The 26,501-nt window shown below is 44.2% G+C and overlaps 1 protein-coding gene across 4 annotated transcripts in view; it reads right to left on the minus strand.

Annotated features, from left to right (window-relative positions):
- Nucleotides 1-26,501, minus strand: part of Setbp1 (SET binding protein 1) — a 364,342-nt gene that overhangs the window by 328,417 nt on the left and 9,424 nt on the right. For 3 of the 4 annotated variants that reach the window (XM_078030097.1, XM_040273487.2, XM_040273489.2), the window contains exon 2: nucleotides 14,858-15,515. In XM_078030097.1, the coding sequence (XP_077886223.1) occupies nucleotides 14,858-15,343 (486 nt within the window). In that variant the 5' untranslated portion in view covers nucleotides 15,344-15,515. Of the gene's footprint in view, nucleotides 1-14,857; nucleotides 15,516-19,257; nucleotides 19,402-26,501 lie in introns of those variants that run through there. The other variant, XM_078030096.1, reaches the window with a different exon arrangement.

Consider the following 26,501-nt stretch of genomic DNA (forward strand, 5'->3'; position numbering starts at 1 on the left):
AATGGAGTGGGCTGTCTATGGACTGAGACCTTTGAAACTATGAGCCCTACATGAACTTTTCCTCCCCTGAGTTGTACTTGTTAAGTGTTTTGGTCACAGTGACAAAAAGCTGACTAATATGCACCAACGTTTCCATTCTCCCTTTGTCTTTCTATTCTGGGTATCTCAAGAAGATTGCATAAATTCAACACAACATGCCAGAAAGTCACACGTGTCCTCAGACACCACCGGAAAAAAAAATGCCTTCCACTCCCATCTCATCTGGTTCTCCTTACAGGAGCTTCTTGTCTTTTTAATTAGGCATAGACCATGCCTATCACTCAATCAAATTGACTAGCCAGTTTATAGGGTATTTTTGAGAATCTCTGACATTCTCTTTTCCAGCTGGGTCACTATGGAGAAGTCTTCCTGTCTCAGTTCCTACTTTGATGTCGCTTACCAGTCAGAGAAGCAATGTTACCACACTGTGAAGTTTAAGGAACAATTCTGTTATATCTATAACACTGCCTAGCATGCAACAAACAATTATTGAAGAAGATATCTTCGATTGAACAGGTGAAAAGAAGTAATGAATGATCCAATGATGCTGGGGAAGAGAGCACTTTAAGTGGGATCATTAGCATTGGCAGGGGCATCCAAGTACCACTTAGCGGAGCTCGGAGGTGCTCTCTCCCTCTCTCTCTTTCTCTGTTAGACCATCCTTCCCAGCTTCAGCAGAGCCCACTCTTCCAAAGTCAAAGGCCCCTTTTACTACTTCCTGTTGCTGCTTCTACACTCGCAGCTCCAGGATCTGCAGCTTTAGGTGAAATTGAGCTTTCTGGATACATAAAGCGCATATCAGCTGGAAAGCCTGAGCAGAGGGGTGATTTCTGAGTTCCAGAACCTGTACCCAACTGCCACCCAGTCTGTGGACATCCATCACTCACCTCCTCCTTCATCAAGTTCAATGTGTCTCTGGGCTAATTGCTTTGGACACAATTTGTTTTTATGCCTAGATCACATTAGAAAAGAAAGGATGAGAGAGAGCATCTAGTAAGAATAGCCTCATTTCATGTGGCAAGATGCTTCTGAAAGACTCTATTTAGACAGGTTCACGGACAAAGAAGAGCATATTGCCCAGTAGTAACTGCTACACTTCTTATAATACACATATAATACACATTTCTTACAATATATGTTGACAGGAACCTATGACATATTTTAAGAACTTTCAGTATACAGGAATCTATGTCATATTTTAAGTTTAAATACACACTGATGCACATTCACAACACATATCATGTCCTACGTAGAAAAAGGCAAAAAAAGATATCTCTGACCTCTGTGTCTCTCTGTCTCTGTCTCTCTGCCTTGGGTTTTTGTTTTATTTTGTACACCACTTTTGGGGAATCCTAACACCCCCAGTGCTCTGGGTCATAGACCCTGACCAACTGTGATAGGAGGGAGGAAATGATGTACTGAGGAATAGCTTTTTGAATTTTATGGATTTTTACCAATTCCTTGCGTATTGGTTCCCCAACTCTTGCTATCATCAGCACAAAGGAGCAAGATGCATGTTTTCTTTTGTAGAGAGCCACACTTTGCAAAGGCCCCTGTGGAGATAAGACTGGGTGAGCAGAGAGGGCAGAGGCTGCAAAGTTACAAGATAACCCAAGAGATTGCATCCAAGGCACTTACTAAACCTGCCAAGAGGATATGGGAAAACAGAAAGAGAGAGAGAGAGAGAGAGAGAGAGAGAGAGAGAGAGAAGAAGAAGAAGAAGAAGAAGAAGAGGAGGAGGAGGAGGAGGAGGAGGAGGAGGAGGAGGAGGAGGAGGAAAAGGAGGAGGAAGAGAAGGAAGAGGAACCATCTGAGTTACAAAATTGGAAGATCCTATGACACTATCACAAGTTTATCCAAACTGGTCAGGCTTGGCAGGATGAGGCAGAAAGATCACAAGTTCAAAGCCAACCTCAGCAACTTAGCAAGTTCATAAGCAACTCAATGTGATCCTATCTCAAAATAAAATCTAAAAAAGTCTTGGAATGTAACTCAGTGTTTAAGTGCCCCTGGGTTCAGTTCTTGGTACCAAAGAAGAAAAAAAGAAATGACCAAACTGCCTCTCCAGCTGCCCTGACATTAAACTACTGACATCTCATTTCAACGAGAAATGGAAGAATCAAAGAAAGTCCTCACGATGGACCCTCTCCAAGGCAGGGCCAGCAGCGGGGGGGGGGGGGGGGGTCTCTGGTTCCCACCTCAGGTTCAGGAGCCCTGAGAAGCTGCCTGGAATTTAAAGGCCAAGCACACTGTGGTTACCACTTTCCAGCTGCTCTGCAGACCTCAGGAAAGACTCTGTGCCTCACTGACTTCATCTGTAGAATGGGGATAATAATATCTTCATTGTATTTCTAGGGAAGACTTTGTAGACTGTGTGTGTCAGATATGTGGCAAGGTCCCTAGCTACTCTGAGCACTGAAATGTTGTCACACCTGGGAGAGCAACCCGCACAGCCAACAGGCTTCTCTGTGATTCAGGCTTTCAAAGAGAATGCCAGTCCTGTGCCTCTGATGAGCAGGTCACATTTTTAAGAAAGAGACCAGGTGTTCAGAGGCTGAACACCAAAGACTCTTCAACAAAATCTTGGACAACTGCAGGGCCCACTCTAAGCAGCCAACCAGTAGGATCTTGGTGTGACTTAACAGGACAGGATGAGAACAGGAAGAGGGACTTGGATGAGTAGTGATTTTGATATTTTTCCCTGTGTTATTTTTGGTTTGGTTTTTTTTTTCCTATTTTCTTCCCCCTGCCAAGGGATTCACGTGTAGGTTCTTAAACAAGGGGTCCCCCATTCCAGCTGACAGCAGCAGCTGCAACCTCTGACTGTCTGCAGAGTGGCAGGGAATCGAATCAAAAAGAAAAGCAAGTGGACAACCTTTCCTCCGGGAGCATGAAACACAATACCAGCCTTTCGCCAAACCCGGCAGACACCAGCCCCGATTGGAGGTTGCCTCGGAACAAAGGGAAATTGGTATTTAAAAAAAAAAAAAATCTCCTGAAAGCCAACTCAGCAGATGGTTTTTTCCTGGGCTCCAAGAGCCGGGGGTGGGGTGGTGGGGGGAGGTGGGGATAAGGGAAGGATGCTGGGATAACACAACTGCTACCAGGATACAGATGACTGAGAAGTGACAAAGATAGGCGAGGAGGGCTGACCTCTCACCCCAGAATTTCACAAAGGGCAATTACACCATGTGGCGGGTATCTGGGCTTGGCGGCTGACCACTTCCAACCTGCAGCTGTTGTCCATCACAGCCACGTCTGGGGGCTTTATTAACAGCAGAGCAGAGAGTTCGGGCAGAGAGAGGACACTGTAGGAAATGATGGAAAAGTTTAATTGGAGACGATAGTTTGTTTGAAATCTACTACAGAATAGTTCTAAAGAAGGGCATCTTCTAGTTCCACTGCTCCCTAGCATTTCAAAACCTCTTTACTCTCATTCTTTCGGCTTATCTTCAAAATGGTACATGGAAGTAGAATAATATATTATGAATCCCTCATTAAATATGAGAAAACACTGATTCCTTTGCAATATGCAGAATGGGTGCTGGAACTCAGAACCTTTCTCTTGGAACAGCTATCTTTCTGGGAATCTCAAGTCAGGTCACCACAGAGTCTTGGAAGGAGACCTTTGGTGAATTTTCATACCAAACAAGGACACCTTAGAATATCTATAAATAACTTCTGGACTAAGTCACAAAGTCTTGGCATCCCATAGCCCTGTGATGCACCACCAGTCCATTCCCTCTCATCCCAGCTCTCACTGCCACTGAGCCCTTTGGAGCTTTCCATCAGGAGAGGGAGGTCCAGAGAGGAACTGTGGGGCTCTAGATGAAGCTGCTAGGCTCAGGATTACCCCACAACCTAGGTCTGAGTGCAGGAACAACTGGGCGAGCTGCAAGGAACTCAACTATTCTCTCTTTAAAGATGAACCAACAAGGGAGCTGGGCACGATGGCGCACACCTGTAATCCCAGCAGCTCAGGAGGCTAAGGCAGGAGGATCATGAGTTCAAAGCCAGCCTCAGCAACGTAATGAAACCCTAAGCAACTCAGCGAGACCCTGTCTCTAAATAAAATACAAAAAAAGGGCTGAGGATGTGGCTCAGTGGGTAACTGTCCCTGGGTTGAATCCCTGTACCAAAAAACAGCACCAGCAAGATGGTAAGGATGGGTTCTTCCAATGATAGCATCCTGCTGTTCAAAACCAGGAGACCTGAGGATTTGAATACTCAATACCACCCCCCACCCAGTAATTAACTGCAACCTCAGGCAAGCCATTAAGAAAACCCTCAGAGTCCGTTTCCCCAGTCTATAAAACAAGGAGGATTAAAAGCTACTACACTGAACTATCCTAAGAACAAACCATAAAGAGACAGCGGTTGGGCAGATGTGAGCATGCTTTGTAAAGGTGGTAAGCAGATGTGATGGTTGCTATCAATTTTCCATACCATGCATTATCTGAAACACATATTTTGACAATTTATTTACTGCCTTGGGTTTTTCCCTAGATGTCCTGAGATCAATTTTCCCTAACAAGATCTTTCTATGGCAGATACACCACTTCTGCTAAACACACTGCACAACTCAGTAGATACAGTAGAATTCCCGTGCCTCAATCCTGCCACAATGCATGAGGATGCGAGCACAGAAAGGAGGAGGGAGGAAAGTTTTCAAATGTTTCTAAAGAAGCAACACAATACACAGAGCCAACAGGGCAGAAGCTGTTTTGATAGAGAGGGTACTTTCCAGGGAACTACCTACACTGGCAGAGAACTAACAATAATTTGTGGCATCTAAGCCAGGGAAGTAAAATTCGAGTCTGTCAGATGGATCAAAGACAATTCCTGTCCTCAGAGAGCTTACAACATAACTAAGAAGAAAATCTTGACTTTGACAACATACATTTACCAGTCTTTAGATAAAGGAAGCCAGGGAGGACATGAGAAACCAGGTTCAGAGATGGCAGAGTATCTTGTTTCATGAAGTCTTGCTAAACAATGCATAGAAAAGAATCTTACTGAGATGGGCATCTGCACCATCCAGGGTGTCTGATTGTTCTCTGAAGTTCCTTAGACCCCAACCAGACCACTTGACTAATAATTGATTCACATCTCTGCCTGGAATTGTATGAAAAGAGATGATAATAATAACAATGCAAACACTTGAATTTTGGCCCAGAGAATCCACTAAAGGCAGGAAGTTACGGTTTAGACCATCAAAAGTAGCATAAGTCAATGTTAATTTGGAGGGTTTCCTTGAACTTAATTTCAGTGCACATCAACAATGGCAAAGTTGCCAGAAAGCTGGTATAGAAGAGAAACGTGTTAATAGGGGCTTTTTGTGTGTGACAGAGGAGGTTATAATGCCCTGGCATTCCATAGGCCAGACCACTTCCTGGTATTGCACTATGCTCCGTGAGCACTCTCCAGCTATGCCTATTAGGTGGAACACTGGCAAACCAGTATTCCTAGCATAAGAAACAGGGTGATTTGGCATTAGAGATCCAAAGAACACTTTCAGGAAGTGGAAATACTTGTGCTTGAGAGAAGATGACCATAGTGCAATGCAGTGAAGAGCAGCCTCAAGAAGGAGCAACAAGTCCCCTCTGAGGACTTCTGACCAGCAGCCAAATCACTGCACTAGGGATTTGGGAAGGTGTGTTCCGTTCAACAGAGCTGCTCATGGACACTTCCGGAGACTTTTCTCACCTTCAGTGATACCCATGGTTTTCCAAGCGTGGCTCGGTGGTGGACTCATGCCATTCTTTTGAACTAAACTTTTGTTATCAGCCATCCTCACCTTCTGACCTGGTACCTAAGTGCAGCCTCTGTCCTCATTGGACTTAGCTTCTCACTCTCAGATGCTTTCTGGACTCCCAGCCTTGATTTCCCTTAAGATCTAGTAGCACTCAAAGCCCCACCAGACACACTGACCTGCCAGTTATTTAAGTGACAGCACTTGTTCCCCTGAAAGGACAGAGATGTCGAGATCATAAAAAGTCCCACTGTACACTCAGAGTCCCTCTAACTACACTGGGGATCCAACAAGAGCCTGTCAGGAAACGTGCTGAAATGCCCGAGCTGGGTTCCAATTCACCACTCACCCACTGGCACCGGGGGCTACCACACTCCTGGGCAAATGTCTATCTCTAAGTGGTAACTTTTTATGGGTTAGGCCCTGTGACCTATATTCAAGGCCAAAGCCACTGTGTACCTCCTTTTGAGAAAGTCCCAGCACCGCTCACCTCCTCTTCCTTACTAGGAAGCTGGCTAGAAGCTCCTGGAAGGCTAAAAAGTAAATAAATACATAAATAAAAGACCACCTGGGGAGAAAAACATGAGATAAATGAGGTCTAGAAAACACAGTGAAGCAACCTGCATTTGATACCGACGATGATTATCAACTGGCCTCACAAGGTGGGAACTGCTCGGACTTTCCCAGAGTAAATAAAGGCCTCCACTGTTTCCCCTGGTGAGGTCACAGGCGGAGAGGAGGGGAGGGAAATTGGCTCTGGGAAGGAGGGGCAAAGAGCAAGATAAAGAGCAGGAACCAACAACCTGGACTTCAGAGAGAAATGGGTGGGAGAGGGTCCTTGCCAGCACAGGGTACGATACCCCAGGATGCATGGAAGGTGGGAAGGAGCCCTCGCAATGACACACCTGGCACTTCCTACAATGCAGGGCTCTGGCTGTCCTGTTCTGGCACATCCCAATGGATGGCAGCCTTAGTTTGCCCAGGGGCTGTCTGCCTCACCAGCCAGTACATATTCAGACTCCTGTGCACACTCGGCGTAATACAGTGAGACTGAATCAGCATGGTGTTTGTCCCTAGACCTCCTGGGGACCTGGTTCTACTAAGTCCTTCCTGCTCCTCTGACAGGCTCTCTCCCTCTGGCCACCGACTTCCTCTCCTTGTGGGGAATGCCCAAAACCCCATCACCTCCCACCATGACAAGTTACCCTGAGGGCCGTGCAAGTTGAAACTCAACTCCCAACCAGTTGGCCCCATGCAAATTATAACACAAATTTTTACTTTATCATGGATAAAGAAAATACCCTGAAGTGCAAGATTTCAATGCCTTGTGCTGTTTGTTTTCTTTGCTTCATGCTGTCAGAAGCCTGAACCAAGGTCTCTGGCCTGTGCTCCGAGAACCTCCCGGCCACCTCCCTGGGCTCCCTGCCCTAGTCAGAGCCCACAGCTTCCTGGCCAAAGCCCCTCATGTGCAGTGAACAAGCAAGGCAGGTGGGCGATGTCGTGGGATGTTCTCTGGGTTGAACTTTGAAGATGGGATTTTTTTTGACTTAAACCTGCAGCAATCAGAAGCGGATGGGGTTGGGGGCAGGGCAAGAAGAGATTGTTTCTCTTGCCTTTTATTAAAAATAAAAGAGGAAATGCAACTGAAGGTCCACTGGAGATGTAGAAAGGAGAGGCCTTTCTGTAGGGGGTGGAACTGCAGTGGTGGAGGTGGGGGCCACTCTGCAGAGGCCAGTAGATGCCAGCTGAACCCCACTTGGTGGTTCCTTTGACATCACTTTGAAACTTTCATTTTGAGTCATCCTTTGTGCTCAGCAGTAATCCTAGCTTGAGAGATAAATGACCACAGAGATGAAAAGACCTTTGAACATCTCTAAATAAATCCACATAAGCAATCCCCAACACTACCACCACACACACACACACACAAAAAAAAAAAGACAAAAGAAAAAAAAAAAACAGATTTAGTTCAGTAGTTTGCTCTACTAATGGACACTGGTGTAGGCATCATCCCGGACACTGAGGCTGCCCTAGCTATCACTTAGCACTATGCAGGTCCCTGTGTGCCTGCTCTGTGCCCTGACCAAGGAAGAGACACAGAGATAGAAGACAGGAATCAGTGCAGCATGCTGCCTGGGGGCTGTCCTAAGTGCCCAAAAGACACTTTGATCTTCACAATGACAGTGACAATGACTGCTGCTGTGCCCTTGATTTTCATGCAGTCAGGAAAGGTCTTCAAGAGGCTGAGTAACTTGCCTGAGGTTGTGCAGAACCAGGAAGCAAAGGAAGCCAAGTTCTACTGCAGGATCTCTCCAGCCAGGGCAGAGGGGAGCCCATTCCAGAATGGAGGATCCCAGTTCCCATCTCCTCTCAGAGGAGAGTCTGTCTCCAACACACCTCACACTCCTCACCTGGGGGGTCCTGCAGGGAGCACGCTGGCCACACCTAGGGAGTGAATGACTGTCCACAGAACATACTTCCCTGCCAGATTGATCTTCAATGGCACAGAGTTCACAAAGAATGTCCAATGAAAGTCCTGAGAACAACTGGCAAGGGAATACCAAAACCCAGAGGAAACAAGCCAGGTCAGTGTTTCAAACTCCCAGAAGATCCCTAACCTAGGAAGGAAGAAAGACCAACCCAAGAAGCTTGGGGTAGGGACAGCTCTAAAAAAAAAACACTAGAATATCTTCATGGAACACAGTTTGGGTGAATCTCACTACTTTTTAAGCTCAACTCTGGTACTCACTCCCATGATCTCAAGAATTTTGATATTTTGGGCAGAAAGGAAACAATGTGATGATGTAAAAATGGGTCCAAAGAGGGATTAAGTATCAATTTTAGAGTAACTGGTGTTAAAGAGACAGCCTCCCCAGCCTCTCCAATAGGGTGGCTTCTAATGTTTCTAGTACTGAGAACAGAAATAAGGCCTTAGAGATCAAAATCTGTTGTTTTTCTTCTTCTTTTCCTTTTTCCTCTCCTTCTCCTTTTTCTTTAACTTGTAGAAAGAGACCCAGGGACCTCAAGCCTTCTCCCTGGAATTAATAATAGAGGCAGGGCTGGTGCCCAGGGCTGCCATCTCTTCGTCCAACATTGTTCCCCTGGCTTTTTCAGCTCCACCTGTCAAATGGTGCCTGTTGCCCTGGAGAGACTAATACTTCACTGAAAAGGTCATTCACCCTCCTGCATGCTGCTTTAGCTATAAAATAACCAGACAGAAAAGCTATTTAGGAAACAAAATTTCCAGGCACTTTGATGAATAAATAGAAATGTCCTGCTTTGAAAGGAACTTTAAATCTCTCCAGAAAAGAAATTAAACAAGAGCAGGAATCCAGCTTCTTGTGAAGAAATGCTGGCAAAGACCTGCCCTCTTGACCTGGTGAAAGCATCATGGAGGACAAAGTTCAGATGCTTGGGAGTTGGAAGCACCACATTCCTAGCCCCAGAAGCCAAGCCTTTGACACAGCAAAGAGTGACCAGAAACTGATGGGCAAAACAATGACAAGCAAGATCACTTGAGCCACAAGGAGGGTGAGAGGCTTGCTGGTGGATGGGTGTGGAGTGTGGAGGAGGGACTACTCTGGGTGCAGAGGCCAGAGGTTAGGCAATCTGAGTCATCAGTGAAGCAAGCCACCTCTCACCTCCTGCCCAACACCCACCCAATGACTCCTTGTCACTGACTTGGTGTACCAAACTGCTACAACCATAAAGGGTCAAGAGAGAAATGTGCCACTCAATACCCTCCAGGAAAAATGGATAACCACAGAGTCCCTCCTTGCTGACAACTGTATTTCCAAAAGGCTCCCTCCTGTCTCTCCCATTTTAATATCCCCTGCACCAAATCTCAGACCCCCAGCCACCTCCTATCCCCAGTTTGAAGCCTGCTGAACAATCTCATTATGACATCATTAAATCCAACCCATTATTTCATTGTACATTCCTCACTTTCTGCAGTCGGACACCAGCTTTGCTTTCCATCTACAGCCTGAAGAATCTTTTTCCTATCCATACTTTACAAAGAAGGTGCTATTTCAAGACTGAGTAAACAAAGGCAGGACTTATTGCACTTCCCAAGAGAGGGCTGCACTCAGAACAGACTCAAGGATCTTCCCATAGACACAAAAATGGCTAAGTGGGGTTGCCATGGACAAATCCTGAGCTATGTCTCCAACTTCAACAGATACTTCATGGACAGAGATGGAAGTCCTTGCTATTGGAGGAGATGATTTCTCCCAATAGAGCTAGCCAGGAGGGAAAATTAGTTCAAAGAAATAAAACAGAAGTTGTGGTTTTGTCAAAAATAAATAAATTTTCTAAACTCGGCAAGGTAGGTGCATATCTATAACCTCAGATACTCTAGTGACTGAGGCAAGAGGCTTCCATGTTCAAGGTCAGCCTGGGCAACTTATTGAGACCCTGTCTCAGAATAAAAAAAATAAAAAGGGCTGAGGATATGATTCATTGGTAAAGCACCCCAGGGTGTAATTCCCAGTACCACAAACACACACAAAAATTATAAACCCTATAAAGGAAAAAAATAAGATTTTAAGTCATTGGCTTTGGAGTCCCCTCAAACACCCTGAAACTCTTGGAATCAAGGAAAATGTGTCAGATTATGATGCAAACTCTCCAGCTAAGGTGGGAAAGCGTGGCAGACACGCTCCAGTGATCCTTACCTTCCAGTGGTCATTTACTTTTACAGAGTGCAAGGACCAGAATTATTTTTGTAGTCTTAACAGAATTAGCTTCAAAGACAAACCTTGCCCAGTCTGGCTCTTGCTCCTCTAGAGCAATCTAAGCCTCAATTTCCTCATCTGTAAATAAATAATATCCACCCAAAAGGATTGTTGTAAGGATTAATTGAGAAGGTGAATACATGTCAAACATTTAGCAGAAGGCCTACCATACAGCTGAATAAACTAAGTCTGTTATTATGATCTGTGCTCACAGCAGAAGAAAATTAGCTATTTATTTTTCCTAAAATCTTCCATTGAGGAGAAAGTACCATCTCTATTTGGCAGATGAAGAAGCCGGACTTTGGCAAGGTTACACTGCACATCCAAATTCCCAAAACCCCATCAAGGTCCTCCTCCTCATCTCTTGCTACCATAGAAACTAGCTACCATAGTCTTCAAGAAGAAGAAGAGCTACCAAGTTCTGCCCAGCTGAGGACATCCTCAAAACACTGTCACTGCTAAAACTTTTTATGCTCTTTTTTGGTACCGGCACTTGCTTATAGATATGCATCCTCATTATCTCTGCTGTATTCACTGACTGACCCAGAAGGCAATTAGAATAAGCATAAGTTATTCTGGAACTTACCTAAGTAAGTTTAAGATGCAAAGAACAAGATGCACGTGTACAGTTCATCTGCAAAGCCCTGAAGTATTTTCTGAGCTCTTTTCAGCTTCTATTTCCTACCAAATGCTTCTTTCACGCCCTATGTTAATCCATTCATCATAAACCCTCCCAAAGAGGATCTCAATTGCCATCCTAATTTCCTACCAAAAGGAGGAGACTGGTACCCTAGTTAGAAAAATCCATGCGTCCCTGAGCTAGTGAGGTGGCATTTTCATGGGTCTGTCCCTACAGCCTACCACTTAAAATGTTCATGCTCCCTGAATATCTGCAATACCTCTCCAGTTTGGAGGGTTAATCCTGAGATGGAAATTTGGAATAAAGACTTAGAGGATGCCAGATGAATACCCCTTCACTCCAAAGCTGCAGACCACATATAACTGGAGTTAACTTAGCAGAGAACTAGTTTGTGATATGTAAGTCATACTAACATTTTCCCACAGAGCTTTCTTTTTACAAAAACCAATGAAAAAGAAAATCATGTGGGATTCAATATAAGTTGTCTTTGCTGGAGGCTGTCAAACAATCATATGAACAAAATTAATTGGTTCACTTAAACACACACACACACACACACACACACACACACACACACACACACACACAGTAACACCCAGTTTCTCCCAGCCTCCAAACTTAGAAGCTGAATCATTAAAAACAAAACAAAATAAGATAGAACTGCTGTTATCCTAAAACTCTATGCCTTCCCTTAAGAGAAGGGTTGGTGATCATTTTTTATAAGAGCCAGATGGTAAATAGTTCAAGCTTTGCAGGCCATAGGGTCTTGGTGACAACTATTCAACTCTGCTACTCCATTCAAAAGCAGTTGTAGACAAAATGTAAACAAAATGGACTTGGCTCTGCTCCAATAAAACTTTATTTGCAGACACTGAAATTTGAATTTCATATAAGTATAACATATTTGAAAATATTATTCTTCTTTGGATTTTCTTCTGGTCTTTTAAAAATGTAAAAATTATTCTTTCCATGTAGGCTGTACATAAACAGGAAGGGGGCTGGATTTAGCACCATGCGCCGTAGTCAGCCACCCCCTGTCTACGCCAGCACATATGTGCTGATGACTCCCAAGCAAGAATCCCAAACAGCTCAAGGGCCAGCTCCACAGGGCCTCCTTCCTAGGAGCTATCATGGGAGTTGATTCCCAGGGGCCACTCCCTGTGTGCTTCTTCAAAAGCAGGCTCACTTCATTGAAAAGATCCAGAAGCCTTGATTTCAGGGTCAGATGATGAACTGTTATTTACAAAATTCCCTCTTTGTGTTTTCTCTGTCCATATTAATTGATCAACATACTTCCCATTTGTACAAATTGTTCAAGCTCATGCTACTGAACTTTTCCATAGAGATGGTAGACCGAGTGTCACCTTCAGCGTTGATTACTTTCCGGTTGCAAAACAACAGAAATTTAAAGGGTGATAAAGTGAACCTTCTAATCCAATAGAGACCAGAGAAGGTTCTGAGGATCTATCAAGTAATTATGACTCCATGCTGATAACTTTATTCATTCATTTCTGGAAAGCAACAGCCTGAGGTATAAATAAATGGAGGAAGGATGGAAATACACAATATGAAGCAAGCTTCTAGCCATAAAAAAAAAAAATTGTAAGACATTTCCATCACAACATCATCACAAAATAACATTGTATATTGAAATATAGCTCTTCTCCTTCTTCTTTTCCACTCCCTCCAATTGCTTAGGAATAGAAATGTTTACCTGGCAAATCACATAGTCAAATAAACAATTTTATCTCTCTTTTCCAATAAAGTTCCTAAACTGCACCTAGATTTTTAGTGGGTTTTTAGCAAGCTGAGGATATCAGATATGAGAACTTCAGTCCACTGCACATTTCAGCTTTGAAGTTATCTTTATGTCACAAATTCCAAAACATTAATCTGAGGCATTCCAATGGGCAGAAGACACCATTTGGGAACAATCTGTGGCTTTAAAGAAAGTTATACCCAATCAGGACAACTTATTATCTTTATGGTGCCATAATTTGGGTTTACATAACCAAAACCATAGGCTCTGCTCAAAATCTAGCACGGATGAGGATTGGATGGAAAATGTTCCCCCAAAGTAACAGATTCCAAGATTTCCCCCTCACACAAGAATCCAACAACACACAAAGACCTGGTCATCTCAGTGGCCAGAATCAAAAATACTGTTTTTCAAAGCTAAAGCATCCAATCTCTCCAGCAATGCCTCACTTCCTAAATAGAGCCTATGGCATCTTCTTGTAAGCATCTCAAAAGTTTCTGCATGTGTCAAGGTAAACTTTTTTTTTTTTTTTTTAAAGAGAACCTAGAAATCACTACAAAGTTGTAATGTGGGGAGTGGAAGGCCCGATCTCTTTGCCCTGGAAAAACAAGTCTATCTCTAAAGACTGTGTTTCAAAAATGTTACAGTAGGGGAGCCAACTATCTTGGTTTTCCAGGATGTGAGAGGGAGGGTCCCGAATGCAGTATTTTCAGTTTTAAAACCTGAACAGGTTTATTGGGCATACCGTGAGGAGTTAGTTACCCTAGAAAGTTTCTTCTGGGCTATGTATTTGGATTTTAAATGCAACAAATCTGTCCAAACACCTGACATGAAGAAAGACACAGTCTTACACTAAAGAATTAATATTATTTCTAGTGGTTTTATTGAAAATAACTATCCCAGAGCTTAAAAAACAATGGATGGCTAAAAGTTGAGTGGTCCTGTCATTGACACCATCTAGTCTACCCTGACTAAAGGCCACATAAATGACCAACAGACAGGGGAGAGTGACTAAGTCAATGGCTAGCACTTCCCACCTAGAACCCCCAAACTCTGCCAGCCAAAGGGCATCTTTCAGAGCCGTCCTCAGAGCCAAGTTATTGAAAAAAAAGAACTTTCCATACTAAGGTAGAGTCCTCTGCTATCATAGCTGAGTGCCACATCCCTCCCAAGAATGGAAGTCATTGTCACTTCCAAGATAAATTAATGAAACTTGGACCCGTCCATTCCCAACCAACACCACAAACCAGCTCCAGTGGCTTGCATATCCGTACTTGCCTTTAATAGGAAAATGACAACCAAACAAGTTCATTCATGACCCAACTTTTAAAGTCCATGATGTGCTACACCAAGACTCGAGCCAATCACTGCCCTCTGCCTTCTAAAGTGCCAGCTCTACACTCATCAGTGGCTTCCAGGATGAAGATTCTGCCCTGCTGGAGCCTCAGCTACCAAGAAGTCTGGATTTCTCCAGTCAGGGGATCCATTCATCTTAGAAAGACCAACATCACTAATGATTGAAATTTAACGGAAGTTGTGACATTTCTTCATTGCTCTGATTGATCAGTGTTTCATCATCCCACTCTTAACTATGGAAACAGATGCAAATGTAAAGCAAAACAAACAAACAAACTTTTGTCAGGGTTTGGCTGATCCAGTCAATTGGCTACCACCACAATAAATAGGATGCTCCAAAATTACAATTCTATCCTTTTGTTTTTCCAGGTGAGTTAAAGATATAATAATAAACCAGATATTATACCAAGACCCTACCAGAGACATTCATTCTGGAGGCCCTAAATATTCCATAAGGAAACTGGTGATTCAGAAATAATAATAAGTAACACACAAAGACACTTTTAAGAAATTGGGGCTAAAACGGCAAAAACAGAGAGAAACGAACTAAAAACCTACAAGACCAGACTTCCTACCTTCTTTTTGGAGTGGCTTCTTTCTTCCTCCTTAGTAGCTTTGCTATTTTTCCCAGCACGGGACACCTTCTGGTCCCCAGACTGCTTGATGGTGATCTTGATCTCAGGTGGGCATATATAGTTCTCCAGATTCTTTGGGGGTTTCTTGGCCCGCTTGGTGGTCTGAATCTTCAGCTTCAGACTCCCCTCAGTGAAGTTTGCCTCCTTGATGGAAAACTCCTGCTCTTCCAAGCCATCGCCTGCCACCCATTTCTCACTGTCTGCATTGGAGTTGGAATCCACATCCCGCCCTGAGCCCAGTTCATCCTCTTCCTCTGGTTCCATGCGATCTCCGCTCCCTGGGATGCCCTTCCCAGGTCCTGGAGCAGAAAGCAAGGGTTCTCCTGTGCAGCCAGGAGCAGCCGGGGGCTTGGCAGAGGAGCCGGGCAGGAATTCCGACTCGCCCCCCCTCTGCCGGGTGCTGCTTAAGATTTCCCGGGACTCCATGACAATCCTACAGTCTTCAGGAAGTTCTCAGGTGGGGGAAAGGGAAGAGGGAAGAGGAAAAGGTGAGAAGAGGGGACACTCAAAATTCCAAGAACAAACGAGTCCAGCTGCTAGGTTCAGAGTCCCAGGTACGGAGACACGGTGAGGTGTTCTGAAGAGATCAGATCTGCAACTGAGACACAGAGAGACAATTAGCCATGGCAGGAAGGAGAATGACCCCAAAAGTTACTCCATCCAAGTTCCAGAAATATCTTCCCACTTATCTATGGCATCAGAAAAAGATGATGAGAGAGAAATCCAAGCAGAATATGAACAGGCCCAGATTGGATTCCTCTGGAGCAGAAGGAGAAACACACTCACACATGTCTTCATAATGGGTTGTTATTAATTTCTGTGGCTAGAGGCCCAAGAAATAAAGATAAGAGGGTGAGTCCTCCAACTAGTAATAACCTAGAGGTTTCTTATACCAAAGCCACAGCTGGCTGAGTCACCAGCAAAACCAACCATGACGGAAGGGAAGTCAGAAGTGCTGTTGCTCGGGTCTGTGGGAACCGCAGCTGGGTGGCTGCTTATACCACTTCCCTGTGCAGAACAGGGTGCACAGCAGAACACAACCCCCGCTGCCAGGGCCAGGCTTCCACCCGCTGCAGGGAGGACGTGCAGTTGACCTCTGAATTGCTCTTTCTTTCTCATTTTGCATTATGCATTATTTCAATCCTGCAAAGACTTTTCTCCTTTCCTTAAAACAAATGCAAAGCTTAGGTGTGAGGCTTGCATGAGAAAAACAAAAAGATTTCAATGGGAAATTACTTATAACACTATGATTAATGCAAAACTCCAAAAAAATGTTCCCACTGACTCAAAAGAAGGATACTTAGATTTGCAATTTAGACAAAAATAGACTTCCTAGACCATTTTAATTTCCTTTCTTGTTCCTTACATGCAGTTGTATTAGATCCACAAAGCAGAAAGAGAAAGAGAGAGAAGGAGCATTTAACAGGCCCTTAGAAGTGTCAGGAATCCCCCCAGGATCTTGGACTCTGCCTTCCTCCAAGAGGAAAAGAGAAAAACGCAATCAGGCTCCCTCCAAGTCATCACAGAATCAGCCAAACTATCCTTCCTTCTTACTCATCCCATGCCCTGCTATTGCCAGTTTCAGCCTTATAATTGCAAAGTCTAAAGGGAAATCCAAAAGCCTGCTCCTATAAAAGACAAACTAGAGCTCTGGGCTGCACAAGACTCTGTCCTTCTACCCTCCACACCTGAGCCCTCACTCAGATTGCAGTAGCAGACATTTTTATACATCTAAGATTTTTACCTTTGAGCCCAAATATGCCCACCAGAACGTGCTGGCAATGTCTCAAAGACTCATTTAGCAGAGTCCAGAACTGGAAACCTAAAGCCCAGCACATGTCCTCTCCTGAAGAACCAGCATATTCCAGCTGAGGCCCTGAGAGGATGCCAGGCAGGGAGGCCAGGTGGCTGGGGCTTCCACTCAAACCCTCTCCCCAGAGAAGCCCGCGAAGTGCAGGAGGCTCCTGGAAGCTGCTCAGCCCTACAGAAAGGCACAGTTACCATTGCTCCCACTTACGGAGAAACCCAGTGAACAGTTTTTCTGGAAGAGAGGAGGCTGCCCTGGTGAGAATATGCACACCTCCAATTGAGCTGTCAACAGATACTGTACAGCCACCGGTGACTCATGCCACAAACGAGACCAAGTCCCCTGTTGGGGTGGGGGCAGTTAAATCAAATGACACTGTTTCTTTTACTTACTAGATTCCTCATGTAGTCTAGACTAGTCTGCCTACCTGCCCCAAATCTTTGTAATTTTTAAAAAGTCATATGCAAGTCAATAGTCAGTGAGGCCTGTCTTACTAGTGACGGGTACCACAGTGGCTGATGCAGACATTAAGATCCCTTAGAACACAAGATGCCTGCTTGTCAAGACAGAGTGTCTGGCAGATCTCTCTCATCCTTACTCATCCCATGTCCCTGCTGCTCCCAGATCCATGCAAACTGCAAGCCACATTTTATAATGGTAGTCATGTTCAAGGTTCATTCCTTTTGGCAAGAATCACTAATGTTATATTGAATTCCCTAGTCCTTGCCTATAAAGGTATTCTTGGGTCAGGGCCAAAGGTGACGCATACACTTTATAAGAAGTTCCTTAAATAAATCCATTTGGACCTTCAAACCAGAGTAGGGGGATGTATGTGGCTGATGCTGTGATAAGATAAAGGAAGGCAAAACCTAAATTACAGAAGGATGGGTGAGGGTAAGAAGTGCAGATATTATTAAGGAAGAATCTACTATTTAAAATTATTTACTTTCACATTTCTTATGCTCAACATTATGTCAGTAATTAATTAGATGTAGAAGATGAAACTATAAAACTCAAATAGTAAAAGATCCACAAAAAAAAAATAAATAAAATTCAACATGTTTTTCACTTCTCTTCAAATCATGATCTTTAGATACATTGAAAAGACAATGTCTTTCCTTCTAAACAGAGCAGATTGTAATATGTAAACATAATAAAGGACAGAAGCAAAAACCTTGAGTTTTCCACTTGAGCAAGGTGCAGGTTGATATGAAACTGCACAGGAAGTCTTCGAGGAAAGCTCAAGACCTGACTTTAAACTTGGGCTTTTCATAGGTGGAGTGGAAAGAAAGCAGACTGGGCAAACACAAGGGACAGCACAAGTCAGGGTCAGGCATGACTATGTTCAGGAAGGAGAAAGCGAAAGGCAGCTAAGGGGTGTGGCTCAAAACAGGGACCGGTGAGAGAAACATATGCTGCAAATAAAAGCTTACAGCAGATCATGGACATCCTCGGAAGCCACGCTAATGAGTTTGCATTTTATCTTACAGTTAATAGGAAGCCATTTAAGGGATGTCAGGAGGGAAGAAGGAACAATATCAAAGCTATTCTTTAGAAAGACTATCCACATGCCACAATTAAGAGAACATGATAGTTATGACAGAGGAGCCACAGGAAAATGTGGTCCCTGGCTGAAATCTGATTCTGATTGATTGGGACCAGAAGCAGGGCAGTGGGAGTTTTTCACAGTAAATACTACAAATAAAACAACGATGCAGTTTCAAATCATCCTAACCATTGATAACAAATCCATTCCAGACCTTCTAGACTAGTCTCACTATAAGAGGCCAGCCTCAGAGCTCATTAGCCACCAACTAGCACTGTGTACTCGACTCAAACCTGTCTCCACAACAACATTACATGCACAGAGTTCTTATAAGTTCTTACATCCCCTTTCACTGCTGCATGCCACACTTGGTGTATGCCTACTGCATGAAGGAATGAACGAGCAAATGAAAAATTTGCAAGCACTCTTGTATTTTCAGGTCATGCTCACACCTTCAGTTCTCAATGGCAAAATTTTGCCAACTCTGAGCCACAGCTCTCTCTCGCTGGCCTGACTGACCTTGCACCCAGCTGTATAGTTTGCCACTAAATACCAATATCGCATCGTCTTCTAGGTGTTTTGAACACGCAAATCTTATTTTTGTAACTCCACTGCAACTCATTCTCAAGCTCAGACCAACTGTGACTGTATCATGCTCACCTTCCCTTCAGCACCCAGTGAGGGGCTGGCACTTTGAGTGTTTCAGGAAGTTCCTTCTGAATGAAAATGAATTAGCCCCCTGACAGCTATTCAAAGTCCTATGGTTCCAACCTCTCCAACCATAGCTCCACCCAGCCAGGCAGTCCCTGACAAATTCCCTGCCTATCCTGAGGATAAGAATCCAGCCCAGGTCTACATGAGCCCCTCACCTTAGAAAATAAAATAGAAAAGCTTTCAAAAGCAAAGAGCAAAGAAACCTAACCTGTCTGTTTACTTTGGCAGCACACAAAGCTGTTGTTCTCCTTCTGCCTTCTCCCCAGCACATACCTGCCTTCGGAAATTCACAGTTCCATCTTTGGGTGGGCCTGGGAGACAACTGCCAGTCCTCTTATGATGGGACCCTGCCAACACACCGGTGTGAGCACACGCACGCACGCACACACTCAGAGCTGAGGAAGCCAAAGCAAGGTGAAAATGCTTTGCCCTGTCACATTCCAGCAATCAGGGACTCCTCCTGAGGGGGAGGCGCACAATGGACACCCTGTACTTGGCTCAGGCCTCCAGTCCAACAAAAGTTAACCCTATCATAGCTGCCTGCAGGGCAGAGTGGAGGCCCTGGAACAGTAAAACTTGCTTAGGAAATAGGTGCTTAGAAGACCCCAAGAAATCAGAAAGGGTAAGGAAGTAGCAGAGTTTTTGGAAAGAACCCAGGGGCAGGAGTAGAAACTTGGTCTATTCTCCTGTCTCTGCTGTTCATGGCAGTGAGATGCTAGACAAGCCACTCTGAGCACCTTATCCTAATTTGTCATCAGCAATGACTGGGGAGGGATCCATATCTCTTTCATTCTGAACACTCTGTAATTTTATCCTGCACAGCCACAGACCTATGGGAACACTTCAAATTGCATAGTTTGAACCTACAACGCTATTTGTTTCAGTGGCCAAGGGAATCCTGCTTGGATAAATGTGTTTCACATCCAAAGGAGTCCCAAAGAGTATATCCTCCCTCCCCTCCATATCTGCAGAATGGGAGATTTTTTTTTTTTCTTTTTCCTAGTCTAAAAATATATCTCCACCTGTTGCCTGGGGAATTCTTACTTATCCTGGAGCTTGGTGGAAATACAAATTCTCAGACCTCACATACTGAATCAGGGCTGCACCATGGGGCCCACACTCTGGATTTCCCCACGTCCTGCAGATGCTTCTGACAGGCCAAAGGCTGAGAACCAATGCCTTAGACTTTGGTTGACACACTAATCCTATCCAGTGTCTTCACCACACCATGGTCTTGTTGTATATTTAAAAGGATTCCTCCTTACTGCAGTACTGTGAGTCTCTTAAGAAAAGGCACTTTGTCCATCTGTGTCATCCCAATGCCCAGCACAGTGGCCAACACATAACAGGGGCTAAAGAAATGTAGATTCACCGAATTAATGAATGAAACAACCCTCTCAAGCTGGATTCGCCAGCATCATCCACCTCCCCTATCTTCCCCAGGCACCATCCACGGGCACGCTACTCTCCAAAGGGATAATATAGTAGAAATAGGCAAAGCCCTTGGTTTCAACAAGAGTCACATGAAATGAGTTCTGGGCCCCATCCCGTTTCTTAGGAGCAAGGATTCTTTCAGCCTTAGTATTTCATCAACAAAATGGAAAAAAAAATAATAATGCCTTCCTGACTTTGCTTATTAGGTGATAGCTTTTATCTGATGTCTCTGACAGGTGAGCTCTGCTTCTTATTTAAAGATAAGTAATAAGAATAATAAGACATGCACCTCCCAGGAGTGTAAAGGCAAAACCCAGGAAGAGTCCTCTGCCTCATTCCTCTCCTTGTCACCTTTGATCCTTCCCCAGAAACACCTGCAGTATTTGGAGAAAGTCAGAATTACAGTAATAGGAAAATAAGAATTTTAAGAAAGCCACATGGCACCTTCAACAGGAAGAATCATGACCCCAAAGGAGCCTAAAGTAAGGAGGAGGAGCAAGCTGGGGTGGAAAGGCCTGGAGCCCCTGAGAGGAGGATGGGCAGGGTCAGGAAAGATTGTGGGGTGCAAAAGGTCTCCTAAAAGTCAAGGCCCTGCCTTCACTCCTCCCCAGTGCCACCTCCAGTACTGCTCATTTGTTCCTTGAGAGCTGAAGCCTTTGAGAATATGTTTGATGTAGGGAGGGGACAGTCCTTAGTTGTTGTTATTGAAGTTGCCTGTGCAGTAGCCCAGAAGATCGACCATTTTTCTAGTTGACAGAAACAGTGAATTTCTTTCTTTGTTTTGTTGGTGTTTCGATTTTTCTGGTTGTTTTGTTTTTCTTGTTGTTTTGTTGCTGGGGATCAGTGTGCATGCTGAGCAGGTGCTCTACTATTGAACCACATCCCCTGCCTCAGAAATTGTGAATTGTGAACTTCTGATCGGGGAGGGGGTTGTAAGTATTATGAAAGATCCGAGTGTGATCCTGCCTGCCTAAATACCCGGGGAACCAGTTGTGTTCTCAACCTACGCTCACTGACCTGTAGTTACAAAAATGCCTTCTCAGATTCTGTCAAGATTGTCTGACTTTGGCTTTGGGGGTGGCTGACTATTCATCTCTTAATGTCTGCTCAGATACTAAGGTGGGAGTCACGGTGGCTTTTTCAGGTGACTCTGCATGCACCTGGAATCCTCCTCCTCTCCCCTTGAGTTCTCGCCTCTTCATGACTCAGAATGAGGTCAAATGTTTCTTCTCTGAGTTTTACGACTCAGGTCAGGACTCTGTGTTCTTTGCCTTTGTACCGCAGAGCGGATCTTTCCTAGCTCTAGCTATGTAATGGAATTCTCGTGCCATTCTTGGTTTAACGCTGCCTCCCCCACTAGATGGAAAGCCCTGGAGGGAAGGACCTGTAACTGGCTCATCATGGTATCCCCAGGGCCTGGCACAGTCCCTGATACATGCAGAGATACTCCAGTGAATGCTGAGCAAAAGGCTACGTCCAGATCCAGCCAGACTCTGTATGACTCAGGTGCCTATGGCTCTGAGAGATGCTTCTTAAAACCCTCCCTGCTGCAGAATACCCAGGATAAATGCTCCATCAACACTGGCAAATGGATCAAATGACCCAACCTTTACCTGGCTCTTAGTCAGCAAGGGCAAGGACAGCTCTGCACTGTCATTCCCTGACACTGCAAATATGTCAGCTCTTTAAAGTGAAGGACAAAGCGCCTACTCAGTGACCTTTCCCACACTACATACCTGTGTAGTACCTTGCAGATCACATTCTACCTCCTCCAAGTAGAACTCCCGAGTCCTTCACCCACTGAATTCTCAGCTTCACTGATGACCACCACTGTATACGATTCCCTGCTGGTTCCTCTGGCTGGCCTGCCCCTTCTCCTTTCTCCACTTGGTTAACTCTAAGTTACCTTTCAAAAATTGGGTCAAGTTTCACCTCCTGCATGGAGCCTGGCTGAGCCCACCTTGAGCACCACTTCCTCTTGCGCACGCGTGCATACACACACACACACACACACACACACACACACACAACACACACACATGGTGTGGTTCTCACATCCTTGGACATTTTCTCAAAAGCATCTGGCAAACTGTGTTTCAATTTTTCACTCAATTGTCTACCTTGCCCACCAGCCCAGGAACTCCACAAAGGAAGGAGCCCAGTTCTAAATGAGTCTCTGCGTGCTTCAGAGCCCAGTGAACACACAGACTCGCTGTCCAACCAAGTGCCCAAGTCATATTTCTCCTTGCAAAGAGGAAGGGAAGCAGCACGGACTTAATGTCATAGGATTAGATTACTTAGCCTCTCTTTCCCACTTAGTAATTGTGTTCTTGAGAGACATTGTTAATCTGTTCAAGTCTCATTTGGAAATTGGGTAATAATCCTACCCCAAGGGCTGTTTTGAGAAGTAATTGAAGATTAAATGAGATAATAATTATGAAAGAACATACTGGGATCACCTTAGTAAGTACTCACATTTTTTGTTAGATTTGAATTACTTGCATAGTCTGTGTCCGCCAAGCTAGCATCTGGCTAAGGGCTGCCTTCTTTTCTCAGATCCCAGGTAAAGCCCTGAGGGACAGGGCTTGGAAAGCCACCTCCTCCCTTTCCATGCACCATGGGAAGCACACACAGCTAGCTTAATTTGTACCTGTTACCTTGAGTCTTCTGCTATTATTTGAGTATTGCTTTTTTGTTCTTATGGAGGAAATAATAGTAGGTTCTGAAAGGAATTCCAGGTTCAATACCCTGCATTGCCACTTGGAGTTGGATGGCTGTGGGAAGTTACTTTTTTCTTCCAAGTCCTCCCTCTTCATTTGGAGAATGAGGAGGTAGCACGAGGTGAGTTTTGTGTCCCCTTCCAGCCTGCATTCTTGAATATAAAGCCTTGTCTCCTTGGCTTGACAACGAGGAGCCCCTCACAGGCAGGGCTGGTTCCTCCCCCTCTTTATTGGCTCCTGCTGGTTCGGAAGCTCTGCCTGGCTGGGTTGACTGAGCTGAACACAACTAAACATATGGCATCAGTTCCTGTGTTTGGGAGTCTCCATGCTAGAGAGAGAAGCAGAATGAAACCTCTGAGCCCTGAGGTGGGGCACACTGTCTATTAACCAAGCTCCAGCTACAAAAACAGTGCCTCCTCTGGGAACCCAGAACACAACAGCATGAGCCTTGGGACTGGCTCCTGGGAAAAGATCTCTATGGTACTGGCCAGGCCAGTCCGCAGGTTTGCAGGCTGAGCTCTCTGGCTTTGGCACTCCGTTTGTGGCCTGTGTTTCTCCATGCAGTCATGCAAACAGCATACATGCAGGAGGTAAATAGTTCTAATGGCCTAGGCTGAACCCTTCATAGTCATGATCTATTTAACCCTTCCAACAGCCCTATGATGCAGAAAATTCTGCCCTCGGTGTACAGATATGGAAATGAAAATCCTGTGAGCTTAATAATTTTCTCAAGGGCACATACTACCTGTGTCAGATCCACAGCTGAATCCAGATACAGTAATGTGCTGAGTAACAATTAGGTTAATAATAGATCACATATAAGATGGTGGTCCCATAAGACTATAATGAAGCTGAATTTTCTTCTATCACTTGGTGAAGTTGTAGTCATTCTAATGTCAGAGCACAAGAAATTGCTCATGTATGTGTGAGGCTGTGGTACAAGTGAACTTCCTGCAATGCCTGTCACCTAAAAGTGCAGCACACACAATAATGTATAGTATGTAACACTCAATAATAAGTAACTTTGCTAGTGGCTTATGTATTTATTATTGTACACAGTTTATCATTATTTTAGAGTATACTCTTCTATTTGTTTTTTTAAAAATCAGTGTTTTTTAAAAAATTTCTGTAGATCTGTATACCATGTTATGCTGGCAGCAGCCCTATTCACCTGGTGGCATTTACCTCATCTCTTGATTGCATCAAGAGGCCACCTCAAGCGATTGACTTACACCATCTAAGTCTATGCAACTACACTCGATGATGTTTGCATAACAACAAAATTGCCTAATAATGCAGTTCTCAAAATGAATCCACATTGTTAAGTGATGCATAGCAATACACATGATTTCAAAGCCTGTCATATCATAATGTATCAAAAATACAAAGTGAGGCCAGTTTTTTTTATCCAAAGTTCATAGTTGCTTCTACATATCTGAGTTCTAAAATCAGTTTACCATCTGGCTTCCCACATCACTTAAACTTTGAGCTTCGGTTTCATCACCTGCCCTTCCTTCTCTTTTCACAGAATCTTACAAGGAAAAAAAATTAAATACACATACAGAATAGTGCCAAAATAGGCCAAACAAGGTGAACCTCAATTATGGTCACAGAATTTGCTGTCCAAGGAGGCAGAGAGGTCCACAAGGCAAAGAAGCTGATCCTAGCTTTGAACGTGTAGCTGACATACTTTAATTTTATTTAAGAATGCTGATTTAATGGTAAATTTAACATTTGATTTAATCCACAGATATGCCCATTTTGCAGACAAGAACTGAAGTTGAGGGACTTGTTAAAATCACAGAGATAATCCTAATTCCTAATATCATTTAAACCACGATGCCCCCAGTCTCCAAATAGCCAGGACTAGTGGTCACTTGAACTCTGGTCCTCAAGCAGTCACTGGTAAATTGGGGATTAAAATGTAAGACTTCTTGAAGGCAAGGGGCATAAACCAAAGGACTGATCAGGTGATGAATCCCACAGTCTTTCCTTCCAGGCTCTCTAGTGTTGATCCTACTGCTTGTTCAATCTTACTTCAAGTTTCTCAACTTCTCAACCCTCTGATTCAACAATTGCTTATCTGTTGTCACTTGAACATAAAGTAAAATTCTGATACTTTCATATTTATGCTTCTACTGCAAAGAAGATGCTAGACAGACCAGAGAGCTAAACAAATATTAGTACACTTCCCTTCTTTTATGATATTCCTTCTCTAGCTACCTTAAACTGTCATTTAAACATTGCACTGTTGCAGAATCTTGTCTTTCTCCAATTATGCACTGGATTCCTAGAGATAAGTTCTAGTATCATAAAGTCTTACATATCCATAGTGGCCATTCTCTGCTGTCCATATGCTAAGAAGTAGTTTTACTTGTCATTCTAAAGCTACCTCTTTAGAACCTCAGACTGGTGTCAGACAGGACCTAGCAGTGAACAGCAAGGTCAAATGTTTCAGTTCTATCTTGTGCAGTGTATGTGGAAGTATCTGAGTGTCACACCCTCCTGTTCCTCTGGTCTATTCTCCTTGAACATGAAAAACTGTGATCAAGGTTCCTCAGCCTGATAGAGATGGAGCTTTGGTCTGTTTCTTATTGGACTCTATCCCACCTGTCTTGCTGTAGAGCATACACAGGGTCCTGCATTCAATTTCTTCTTTTCTCCCTGAATTCTCAAGAGGATGATCTTCCCTGATGTTCTGTGCCTGCCCAAGACTATCCCATTGTTCTGGATGCAGCTCAAGTCCCACCCACTCCATGAAGTTTTCTCTGATCTGTCCAAGCCCCCCACCCCCGGGTTCCCATTACAACCCAGTACTTAGCATGTGTCTGCTGCTCCTTCCCTGTTTTTCATAAGATCTTAGAGCATGGGAGCCCAGTTCAAGGGCAGAAAGAGATTTAATCTTCTTCATTTCTTGAGATCCCTAGAGCACCCATCAGAGACTATTGCATTATGCTTAATGTCACTGAGCAAATTGATTTTGCTGAATAAGTGTTGAAAAGTTATGAGTTTGAGTTAAAACCCTGGACAGGTAGACTGAGTCCAACTTAGAGGGCTCTGGTTGCTTTTCCTTCCTAGTGTTGACAAAAGACCTCAGACCAACAAGGAAACTTATGGGTGGCCTGCCTGTCAACAATAGCCATCTGGACCTTCATCTTCAGGGCTACCTTGGCCTGCCAGATGCAATCCATGCTCATGATTAGCATTCCTTTCCTTAAAGCAATTACAAATTCACACTTGAACTTCACTGCACCTCCTCCCCCACGCCAATATATTCTACTACCAGGCATAGCCCCCAGTTCCACTTCTGCCATGAAACCCCAAACCTATCCTCCTTGAGGCCTTCCCTGACTACACCCTAGC

The sequence above is a fragment of the Ictidomys tridecemlineatus genome, chromosome 13 (genome assembly GCF_052094955.1).
Source record: "Ictidomys tridecemlineatus isolate mIctTri1 chromosome 13, mIctTri1.hap1, whole genome shotgun sequence".
Taxonomy (NCBI): Eukaryota; Metazoa; Chordata; class Mammalia; order Rodentia; family Sciuridae; genus Ictidomys; species Ictidomys tridecemlineatus.